General features: G+C 37.4%; 1 protein-coding gene across 5 annotated transcripts in view; it reads right to left on the minus strand.

The window, feature by feature from the left end:
* The window catches only part of TDRD9 (tudor domain containing 9), a 70,186-nt gene that overhangs the window by 20,334 nt on the left and 37,424 nt on the right, over window positions 1-12,428 (minus strand). For 3 of the 5 annotated variants that reach the window (XM_039553100.1, XM_019279820.3, XM_010395727.4), the window contains 12 exons: window positions 11,944-12,047; window positions 11,114-11,172; window positions 8,044-8,095; window positions 7,805-7,889; window positions 6,996-7,053; window positions 6,328-6,432; window positions 4,539-4,636; window positions 4,034-4,165; window positions 3,251-3,413; window positions 3,103-3,166; window positions 2,553-2,616; window positions 1,031-1,075 (listed from right to left, as the gene is read on the minus strand). In XM_039553100.1, the coding sequence (XP_039409034.1) occupies window positions 1,031-1,075; window positions 2,553-2,616; window positions 3,103-3,166; window positions 3,251-3,413; window positions 4,034-4,165; window positions 4,539-4,636; window positions 6,328-6,432; window positions 6,996-7,053; window positions 7,805-7,889; window positions 8,044-8,095; window positions 11,114-11,172; window positions 11,944-12,047 (1,029 nt within the window). The remainder of the gene's footprint in view (window positions 1-1,030; window positions 1,076-2,552; window positions 2,617-3,102; window positions 3,167-3,250; window positions 3,414-4,033; window positions 4,166-4,538; window positions 4,637-6,327; window positions 6,433-6,995; window positions 7,054-7,804; window positions 7,890-8,043; window positions 8,096-11,113; window positions 11,173-11,943; window positions 12,048-12,428) is intronic. The other 2 variants (XM_039553099.1, XM_039553097.1) reach the window with 2 other exon arrangements.

Here is a 12,428-nt window from a genome sequence, read left to right on the forward strand (position 1 = left end):
GAAATTTGTCTTAATTCCAATCTAAACCTCTCCTAGTGCAACTTGAGGCCATTTTCCCTCCTCCTGTCACTTGGGAGGAGGGGCAAGGTGCCAATCCCCAACTCACGATGATCTCTTTTCAGGCAGTTGTAGAGTAACAAGGTCTCCCCCGAGCCCCCTTTTCTCCAGACTAAACACTTCCAGTTCCCTCAGCAGCTCCTTACAGTACTTGTGCTCCAGATCCTTCACCAGGCTCCATTACCCTTCTCTGGACATGCTCCAGCACACCTCAATGTCTTACAGTATTTTCTACACAGGACTTGAGGTGTGGCCTCACCAGTGCCAAGGACAGGGGGAAAAAATCACTGCCCTGGTCCTGCTGGCCACATTACTGCTGACACAAGCCAGGATGCCACTGGCCTTCTTGGCATCCAGGGAACACTTCCAAGAAACTCAGAGCTTCTTTCTTGAATGCCCGTTTTTATTAGACAGATTCTGGCCATCTTGGCTAGTTGTCATAATTCAGTGCTATGTTATACACTGGTGTTCATGAAAGATACCACATGCTGAAAGAACAGGGAAAATAAAAAAGGTTTTATCTTGTACACACAAAAGAAGGACTGGAGGCAGTTATAGTGTGCATGCTACCGGTTTTTGTGACTGATGCACATAAACATCTTCCATCTTTCAGGGTTTTCTGAGGGGGCAGAAATCGGTGCGTTTAAAAAAACAGAGATACTTATGCGTATTAGAAGTATTTCTTTCAACTACAGCTCAATTTCACTTTTTAGGTTGGATTTCAAACCCTCTGGCCACTGTTGATTCATCTGTGAAAGGGACTACATAAGGGATTGTCTTCAAACAACTCTGCACTGGATTCAAACACTCATTTTCTCTCAAAGCCTATCCTATTTATGTATGAAAAGTCATAATTATTACAAATAAACACTGCTAGCAAAAGATCCTTACTTTTCATATTTACTATGAAAATAAAATACTCCAGCACTGAAGTCACCAACCTTGAATAGATAAGAAATAAAATTTAACTAACCATGGGATGTCTCAACTTTCCTTGTTGTTTGCAGGCCTGCCATGCCTAAGAAAAAAATGGTGTAGTATTCAGACAGAAAATATAGAGCTTTAGTAGTAATTTTTACAAATATTCATGTGACATTTTAAACTATTAACTTTTTTTTTGTATCAACACTGTAGGTAATTTTTTAACAGGCTGTCCACCTGGCTTTATTAGAGGAAATGGATGGAGTGTTAAAGCACATGCAAACATTCATAAATTAATTGAACAATTTGGATGCTTTAATTGGACACCGTAATAAACCAAATTACTTTCAAAACCTTTTTCTTTTCCTTGCTTTGAGACAAAAGGAAGTGAACTGACTGATTCAGGTAAGTTGTGATGCAAATGCCTCCCAGAACACAGGGCTGGAACAGAAATTAAAATACCCAGCATATTAATGAAAATAACTTCATTATTAAGCAGCTTATGACAGATGCCTGCAGAATCCATTTCTTCTAGTTTGACAGTAAGTCACCTCATGATACAATATCCCAGCTTACTGTGGACACTGACTACTAGCAAAGTTGAACAGCCAGACTGCATTTCCCTACCTTCCTAGAGGCTACCCTGGAAGAAATCTGATCTGAACCAAGCCAATTTGGAAATAAACTTTCCTGAACTTAACCTGTTATCTTATCAGCCATTCAAAACAAAGCTTTCACATCACTCACACACAGAGATACTTCACTGGAAGCTCTGTCTGAATGTTCATGTTTTTTCTCCGGGACAACATACTGGTTTATAGAAATATCATCTTCAGATGAATAGGTGATAATTACCAGGTGACACAAGGGAAATATGATAAGGGGATTCAGAAAACATTATTTCTGAGCCTGAGAATCAGTGGTTACATGTGGCATACATGTCCATGTGTGCTTCACAAGATGCTGACAGCAGAGTAGAAAAAAACAAGTCCATTTTGGCTGAAGGGCAACATGTTTTAAAAAAATGAACAAGCTAAATCAGCAGCTGAAGATTTTGGACTCTCCAGAAGATTACAGAACACACAAGAGCATGCATAATATAAAATGCTGGAATTTGAACAGCAAGTTCCTCTAGCAGAAGCCTTTGCTGTGCTGTACCAGCTCTGCCTCTACATGGAGGAATTCACCCCTGTCCATGGTACCGAGCCACCAAACAGCCAAGAGTACCAAAAAATGGCAGTTGCACAAAAACATCACAAAGCCAAAGCTAAGAAGTCTGGAGAAAGGTCACCAAACTCATTCTGTACTAGAATTAACCAGTCCAAACTGCCCTCGGTTAAAAACGATGTACAAACATCATCACATCTCTGGCATTTTACTTTTGGCTATTACAGTAGAGACAACTGGAACTTCACACAGTTGGACAAAGACTGCCAAAAGCATCAATAGCTGGCAGCAGTGTGAAGTTTGTAACAACTGCAAAGCACAAATGATGCACTGATCCTACAAAGGTGAGACTTGCCATCTTGGTCTATCAGATTTCACTGTAATCTAAGCTGGAAAAAAAGACTTACCCTAAATGCATTCACAATTGCAATACAGTCACTCCTACTATTACCAGCAAAAACCATTTTTTTCCTGTCAATACAAACAAAGAATATTAGCAACAATTTTTTTTCAAATACTGCCTGTATTACACAGCTCAGAATGCTACATCATTAACACCCTCCATGCCTTTAATAAACATGATCAATACACTTATTGTAATAACTTGCTCTTATTCACATCTCCTTGCTGAAGGAGATGCATTGTATGAGCAGGATAATAATATATATTGTCCTTGCTATTTTAAAAACCGTTTTAATAGACACTGCCACATGTTCACATGAGAAAGGCAATGCTGAAGAATCAGGCCTTGTGCTCAGGAAAGGATGAGTTAGCTCTGTGATTTATGTTCCCAAATAAATACATTCCAGTATCAGCTACCTGGAAAAGCTTCTTTTTGCACTGCTTGGCACTTTAACAGAAAATTAGACTCATGACACACAAAATTATATTAAGTGATCAACTTTGCCCTCTGCTCTTAAATGCAGTTAGGAAGTTATAAAACATCTGGGGTACTACCTGTATGCATCAACGTGCTTTTTGAAAGGTACTGTAAAAAAATTCCGCAAAGACAGTGCTGCAGCTGCAACAAAAACAAATCAAAATTAAAACCTGCAAATCATTTGGTTTTAGAGAAGTGTTCCCACATGTTCCTTCTTTCAGTTACCTATAATAAGGCATTCCTCCAAGCAACCAAAGACATGCCCAAGGATTATCAATTTTCCAAGATGCAGGTCCACTGGCAACTGTGTCAACACCGTTCCTAAGAAAGTCAGCTCACCATCATGCAGATTTTCTTCTGTTTGCACACAGGCTGTAATTGCTCCCAGCTAGGGAAATTAAAATGTGTTCACTTGTAAAAGCTGACTAAGTAAACCTCAAACAATTTTTAAAGCCTGGTACTTTTGAAACCAAAGCTACTACATATACTGGATATAAAAACAAGCTACAAATGATGCAAATATTATTTCTTATGCACTTTGGAAAGGAAAACATTTTAATGCAATGAAGATTCTACTCCTTATCAACTTCATAAATGAAAATCAAAATCACAATCTTCCTTGTACAGGTGAGAAGGGTATCTTCAGGCTGACCTCTAAAATAATAATACAGGGTAAGAGTGTGATTTATTACTTATTCATAAACACTGTCGCTTAGAGAGTTCAAGCTATTTTTTGTCTATTTTTCTATTCTTTCTCACCACAGATGCTAGTCCTCAAATAGTATCATTACTCTCTGATGAAATTATAATCTCTTTTTAAGATGTAACTACAGAAATAATGCTCAAGAGGATGGTAACCCAACAACAGACCAAGGTGTGAAAGACTATCTAGACAGAGTTTATATTTGAGGTTCCAGTTAAGGTTACTACTACTTTAACTACATAGAAAACCACTTCTGCAGTATGTTCCTATTACCTTGATTTTAACAACACTAAAAGGAAGCCTACCTCTTTCAGCTGAACTATTGTACGTTCAATGTCACCCACACTGGGGGGGGAAAGAGCTGTCGCCAGCAAGGCTTTTGGTTCCCCTATATCAAGCTTCTTTAATTTTAAGACTGTAGCTCCCAATGGACAATGCTGAAGGGAAGACAAGATTATTGTTACTTTCCCCCCATGGGAAGTGTGACAAAGTGTTTTACATTAAAAAATACATTAAAGTTTACAATTTAGCAAAATCTGAAACTAATTGTTGTACAACTAGGTTTTTTTTCCTTTTAAGTAGATTGCTTATTTTTACTCCACATTAATTTTACTGCTATAATGCATCTCTTTCTATAAGGCAACTATGTGGAATGACCTTTGTCAATTAGTTATCACGTTCAATTCTAGTCATTGCTATAGCAATTAGTAACTATTCCAATTGTCTTCAGGGAAAGTAAAGCAAAGCAAAGCTTCTCTGCTATGACTACATGCATTAAAGAAAACCTAACCCTAAACCCAAAAGCCTTACCAGCAGCTCAGGTTCTGACTTCTCTGGAATACAGTCTGCCCAGAAGGCCTTGTGTACAAGCCTGTAACAATACCCTTTGGAAACACGTCCAGCACGACCTTCGCATAGAAGAACAAATCACCAATTTGTGAAGTGCCCAAGTTTTTTCCAAACGCATCCATCTACAAACCCTCTGGGCAGCTGAGCAGCACACGACAGCTGATGCTGCAGGCTGAGCTGTGTTCTGCTCTCTTGCAGCAGACAGGCCCAGCGGACACATAAGGGTAGGACAAAAACATTTTGCTTTCACAGGAGCAGTAACTAACGAAAGACTTACATAAGTATTTCACTCAAATACCTCTTTCGCATAACTGCCCCCAAATCAACTGCCATTTTTCTCAGTTGAACAGGCATTTCCAATTTGACTCTATAGCTAGAAAATAATCTTCAATATAAACTACTTCTAAGATACAATGATAAACAGCAAAACATCTTTATGATCTACTATTTACAGAAAACACAATGATTCAGAAGTCTATCTTCACAAATCCAAACACCATTCACTCCAACCAACTAAAGGGCACTCTTCTCTGTGGGATACTCCACTAGAGAATCAGGCCATATTGTAAAGTAACATGCATAACAAGTCCCAGTCTTCTACACGAAATGCTACTTCTACTGGTTGTACATTGCCTGGTTGCTGCGACCTATGCTGACCCTGAACCAAATAGAAATAAATCTGTATACTGGGGTTCACAGTGAGGTCTTGAAAGGGGGTGGCTATAGGGGTGGCTTCTGTGAGAAGCTGCTGGAAACTTCAACCAGATCTGACAATGCAAGAGTGTGAGGAGGAAGCAGCAGCAGAGAGAATGTGTGATAACTGGCCAAAATCTCCATTTTCCATCCCCCTGTACCACTAGGGAGGAGGAGGTAGAGAAACTGGGAGTGAATCCAAGCCTGGGAATGAGTGGGGGGAAGGTGTTTAAGACTTGGCTTTATTTCTCATTACCCCAGACTGGTTTGTTTGGTAATAAAATTAAACTTATTTCCCCAAGCTGAGTCTGTTTTGCCTGTGATGGTAACTGCTTAATGATCTCCCTGTCTTCATCTCAAACCTTGAGCCTTCTGCCACCATTTTTCTCCCCCTGTCCAGTTTGAGGAGAGGGGAGTGATAGAGCAGTTTGGTGGGCACCTGGCACCCGGCTGTAACTGTGAAGACTTCATAATACTTAAAATAACAGTACTTTTGTATCTGAAGATGTCACTGCTATTAATTTATTTAGTACTATTTTTGACTGAAGCTAAAAAGATTTTGATATTTAAGCGGACTGTCTTACTTGAAAAGCCAATAGGAAATCTTATTTATCCTTGTGCTGTGAACACTGGTGTAAACTAGAAACACTGCTGTGGATATTTCAACTCATTTAAGAGTGACATATACACATGAAAGTTTTTTTACTGCTGAAACTCACAAGCAGTTAATAAATACCTAGCAGTACTGACCTCTCCTTTTTAAAGTGGCCCGTGACAAAAAAATTGCTATTAAATAACAAAGAATCCATGGTCTGAAAATTTTTTATACTTTTCAATAAAATACAAAACATGCCTCTGAAAATATACTTGAGGGAAAAAAAACATTCACTCATAGTTGTTTAATCACATTTTTATATCCTGACATGGTGAAGATTTATCAAGTATTAATGGCCAAAATAATCTGTTCTTTTTACTATTAATACAATAAAAAGCAACAAAGAATTTTTCTTGAAGGTCAGCTTCTAAAATTCCTTTGCATTACCTATTGTAATCTTACCTTTTCTTTGATTACAGTTTGTTTTAGATGCCCAGCAAAGTCTCAAACTTTGGTAATTAGTTTCCTTATCACAAAACAAAATTTTAGTTAAGCAGAAATCTATCACTGCAAGGAAGAAAAAAAAAATTCCTCATGGCAGTGGAAAGAAATACACAAGAATAATCTGTATTATCAGAAAAGTAAAGTCTAAACAACTTGGATAGCAATAAGGAGAACATCAGATTTATAAACAATCAGACACAGGATATTCTGAATACCAAACAAAGTGCTAATAGATTTTACCATAAATATAATAAATCATTGTAGATGACAATCATTAAAAGGCAATTATTTCTGCATTTAGAAACTCTGTATCAAAATTTACTTAAACTGATGCAATTATTTCAAAACATAGTCAGAATGTGATTAAAAAGCTTAACTTGTGACATCAGGTCTGGCTCTGCTTGTTACTGCATTTAAAATTACCCCTTAGTGAAGATTTAAACCAACCTCCCACTCAGTAGCTGTATTTGTTCATATATTCAGATTTCTCTGTTGTGAAAGAAAGAATTCAACACTCCAACAGCAGTGCTTTGAACAGTAACACATCACTGAGACCTAAACAAGCACAAGTATGGAAAATATTACAAATACAGTGTATACAGAATCACAAGATTTAGACAACTTACCATACTTAACATCAGGAACTGTTACAGAGCTCTCAGCTATGTTGGTAGCTAAAATAACCTGAGTTTTGAAGCAAAAAATAAGCAATGAATGCATAAACAAAAAATTACTCACATTAATGTTTCTACATGAAAAATCCAATTTGCTATGAGAAATATAAATGTAATGGCAACACAGCATTTCTGCTCTGCATATTAAAAAAAGCAATACCACACAAGGCAATACAGTACAAAAAACCTGGTGTTTTCTTGTTCTGAGCTCAAAAAAAAGCATAATAAAGTAGTATAGGACATATATATATATATACTGCATAGGACAGTATCAAGGAAGAATGGAAATATTTCCTGGTGCTTTTTCTGTACAAAAACATCACACTATTAGCAGCAATACCCTCTTAGTGATGACAGATGAAGAAAATCAAGGCAGCAGCCAAAACCTGCGATACAAAGTGGGTCAGAGTCTCCCGTACTGGGGGACTACTTTGCTATTCAGTGCCACCAGCAGCACTCCCCTGTCATGCAGGTGCAAGAATCAACATGCTCAAACCATTCTGAAGGATAAAAACAGCATCATGCAATAGTTTAAGGGTAACTTCCAGTTACTGCACTTCTCTTGAGGTCTCAATACCAGTTAAAACAACAGCTTGGTAAGAAACTCCATCAGTTTACACACTGAAAAACGAAAGTGCTTTGTCCTCACAAAATGGTTTGAGCTAGAACAGCTAATATTACTTAAACACATTACTATTTGCTATTACTACTCTAGCAAAGGTTTCACATACTTTAAAAAAGTAATGGTTTTAAATATTTACTTTTCTGTAGCCAGGAACTGCAGCTGAAAATACTTTACTTTGTTCCTCCAACGTTGCACATGCGTGAAATGGGTACACTTGCCACCTAAAGAAAATACATTCGTGAAATATTTACTGATGCAAGAATACTGAAGCTGATTACACTTCTGTGCTAAACCTTATTATGTACTTAGAACTCAAACAGCTGAAAGACTCATGTTCAGATTTAACTGAACTGAAACAAATTTCGTCTAACTTACCTTTTATACTTCTGTGAGAGGCACGAGTGCATGTATCTTATTTCACCTAAACCTAGGGAAAAAGTAATCATGAGTTTATTTTTCATTTTAGTCATCAGGAATAATTCTAAATCATCTATTTCAATTATTAATTGCTTGTCATTATTACCTCTTTTATGCCACATAATAAAATGGTAGAACAGTTGAACAGCAAATGTAGTAAGTCACTGAAACCCAGTGAGTCAATTTTTCAAGAACCATTTGGCATTGATTTTACACTTAATAAAGTGAAAGTGCAACACCAGATTTAAAGGCCATTTGACAATATCCCATTATTACCCCTTGTTTCAGTTTCTCACAACTGACAGTGCTCACCACATGCTGAGAATCTGTCTGCTTTAGGCTAAAATTGGGTATTTCCACCAAAACAAGTTCTTTCAAAGAGCAGGGCCAAGGGGGGAAAAAAAAAAAAAAAAAAATATCTATTTCTGTCTTAGCCACCTCACCTTTGGCCATTCCAGTGCCCATTTTCTGGGGCATGCACTTCTCATCTGCCAGAGGAAATCTTATGACTAAGGGACTTTTCTATCTTCCTGAATACCTCCACAGACACAAACCTTTCTGAGCAGCTTGGTTTACTTCTTATTGAGACTTCAATTCCAAAAGCCCCATTTTCAAAAATCTGTCCAACCCTGGACTTTCTTGGAGGTTGTTTTTATGATTAAAAAGAACTAAAAGGTTTGATTCACGTTTGGCAGAGCAGACTGTGCATCATCACTGTTAACAGTAATTATTGATCAGCCTAGTAATTACTGACTAGCCACAGCAGGCAGTATCTGCTGACCAGTGTTTAAAACGACAAGAGTTGACTGACCATGACACCTACAGAACACAAGGATCCCAATAGGAAAAAAAGGTCTGGAATGAAACAGGAACTAGTAACAAATTTTGTCTGGCAAACATACAAGGACAATAAGGAGAGCAGGGCATGGAGAAGTGCAAAAGAAAATATAGAACAGACAAAAAGAGATCAACACAAGTACAACAGAAAATTAGATCACTTGGAACATATTCATGCCTATGAAGATGTATGTTAAGAAAATTACAGTGTAACATAGCACTTTCTACCACCTGTTACCTACAGAGACAAGCTCTGGGAAAAAAGGAGAGTTGAATACTGAAGGGTATTTATCTATAAAGAATAAGACTTGGCAGCATTACAAAAAAAAATAATCAGTGAACAAGACAGGCAATTACAAGGGAAAACACGGCATCCTGCTTCAGACAGCTGCAACTCCTTCTGGAAGCAGATTTTGCCCCATCACTGAGTTCCTCAAAGACAGTGGGCAAAAATCACTTAACAGCATCCTCAGCAGAGCACTGCTGTTTCTGGCTGCTGCTGCACACTTAACTTGACAAGTCCGTGGAAGTGTTATTTTTAATGTTCAAAATGCTATGTAATCCTTAGCACTCAAAAAATCTAAGCATCTCAAATCAACATCCTAAATGTGGATGTTAAATGTGTAAAAATAACCCAAAGCTCTGTCTCAGCTGCCATCTTGTAAACTGAGGGCTCTCCTCCCCTTTTCTCCAGTACTGTATAAAAACATTTGCGAGGAAAATTTCAAGGGGTATTTGCTAACCCTGTGTTCAGGATCAGTCTTAAGTATCCAGTTTAAAACCACACAAGGTCAAACACTGAACAAATAAAACACAAACTTGAGTGTACCAGCTCATTCAGGAAGCACTACCTGCACAGGTTTCCACAAATTTACCAAATTTATTTAAACAAAATAAAAATCAGTGTATAACTTGCAGTTATAAGCCATCAGGGATAGCAGCACAGTAAACAAAAACAAAAAACAAACAAACAAAACCCACAAACAACCCAAAACAAAACACCTCAAAGTGAAAGATAAAGACTTAGGATTTGAAAGTGCTAAAGAGTAATTTCAGATTGAAACGAAGACCCAGAGGGCCTGAGGAAGTCTGAAAACACACCAGACAAACACCAATACCAGAGGCCAGAGGCAACAGAGATGGTCTCCCTAGACTATTAATCACAAACTGGAATGGGCCTTACACTGACACAATGAAATAATTCCTTCTACCCATTAATTTTATAGAGAAGGTGATTCTAGGAAAGGCAGCTCTAATACTTTTCAGCTGATGGGGAACACTCGCCACTGAAAGCTACTCTGCAAGTGCAGTGTATCTTGGAGCTGGTGTGCTGTACTTCCAGCTCTAGCCCTGGCCTGCCTATTCCTGAGCTCAACACAGCAGAGAAACGATATCCATAAACACTTTACAGAGTAAGAAAGTCCTGGTAGGGACAGACTTTGCTGTGTCCAAGGAAACAGCTGCTCTGGAATTCAAGGTGACTCTGAACATAACCAAGTCTTTTCAAAGTTTTCAACTAACAAATTTTCAGCTTATGAAGTAAAAGAATACCTGAAACCACCAGGTAACAGATTTGTGATGTTCAGGAAAACTACTCTGCAGGCTAGTTACACTGCCTCTAAAATCCAGCTAATAGGTTCAAATAAGAATGACAGTCAAAACAAAAGCCTACAATAATTTTTATGCAAGACAACTTAGGTTTTATTCTTTACAGAAGACTCTAACTATGTGTAGCCAGCTTTTTGATCATTAATTGCTATGTCATCACACGTGATTATGAGCATGCCAACTACACCAACCAAGGTACATGGAAAGAAAAAAGTGAATCTGAACTTTTACAGTAACAATCTAAATAAAGACCGCACTATATGCGGATAAGGAAACATCTCTAAAAGAATCCTAGGAACTTCCTACAATAACAAATAATTGCATCAAAAAACTGAGCAACTCCATTTCTACAGATTAACTACAGAACTAATTTTATTATTTTAAAAATACATAAAAACTTGATTTTTGACTCACAACTTTTGCAGTTACTGCCACAATTAAAAAAGTTTCCAAGAAAAAACGCCCAAAGAGACCAATGAACCTCATTTAAGTATGTGTTTAATAAATCCCTGGAAGAAGTGCCAGAAGAAAGCTCATTAGATGACAAATAACAAAAAAGAAAGTTATTAAGACAAGTATTCACCTGGTAGAAACACAAGCACGCTGCCATGTTCTAATGTGCCACTCAAGCTCTTTTTCTCCCTAAGAAAACACAGCTTCATTAATTTTACAATCTCATTCTGCTTCATTATCCCAAGTTATTTCATTCTGGAAGAACAAGCAGAAGTGCACACTTTTTGTAACATGCATTATTTAAACCTCCTAAGGAAGTGAAATTTCAACCATTATTTGCAACTATGCCTTCTGAAAAATTCAGTAGATAAACACTAGAACCAGGGCATTAGGTTTAGTTTTTTTCTTCAAAACTATGACAAAAAGAAACATTCTCATTCTGCAATGGAGTTAGCCATAATCAGGTAACTTTTAATACACACTCACTGTTAAACAAAAGCTGTAGAAGCACCTTGATTACATTTTCAGATACTAAACATCAATTTACAAAACACAGAGCAGCAAAATCCAGTATTTTCTTATTTCAAATTACGTTAAGGCATTAAACAGACAGTGAAAATTAATGCCTAGTATTTATCCTTTTTTTCCATGAAATAATGTATGTTTTAGGCTTTAATATAAAATAGTAGCTCTGGTTTAATTCTTGACATAAATACTCCTCAGCTCTGGTCTACAGAAAGAATATAGTTTCCATATGACATGGCTACCTTTAATAGTCACACTCCAGGGCAGGATGTGCACTTTAAGAACAGAGGGTACAAATCAAACAAATATATAAAATAAAGGCAGAGATGCAAGTAAAATTAAGTTTCCACTAATAATCATGGACTGCTGCTGTTGCTTAATTAGCTTCTCATTTTCCCAAGAGTCACTGATTCCAGATCTTGAACTATATCTTACCTATTGCTCCTCTTTTCTAACTCATCAAATGACTGAATCAGAGACACTGCGACTTGATACATTTTCTGTTCTATCACTGGTTCCCCAAGGCTCTGAGGATGAAGCTGTGTGGAGAAGGTAATGAGGTTAACTTAGTGTAACAGGCTAAAAGACTGAAGTTCACATATATATTTCAATTTGTCAAGTGCTTGCAATTAAAATTGATCCAGTACAGAAGCTTGTACAAAGAAGTAACTTCATCTGATACACTCATTACCTTCTAAATAGACATCTTTCTTCGAGCATCCTATCATTTTAATGCTAAAGAAATACTTCTGCTATTTACCTACTTAAGGACTAAGCCACCCTCCAGCTGTTTGCAGGACATACTCCTTATTCTGAAGTGTCAAGCACATGGGACTCATCACAACCAGTGGGAACAGGATGACAAGGAGGAATGGGGACAAGGACATTGCAGTGCTTCTCACAGCTACTATTACGCAGCT

Source organism: Corvus cornix, chromosome 5, assembly GCF_000738735.6.
Source record: "Corvus cornix cornix isolate S_Up_H32 chromosome 5, ASM73873v5, whole genome shotgun sequence".
In the NCBI taxonomy this organism is placed as follows: domain Eukaryota; kingdom Metazoa; phylum Chordata; class Aves; order Passeriformes; family Corvidae; genus Corvus; species Corvus cornix.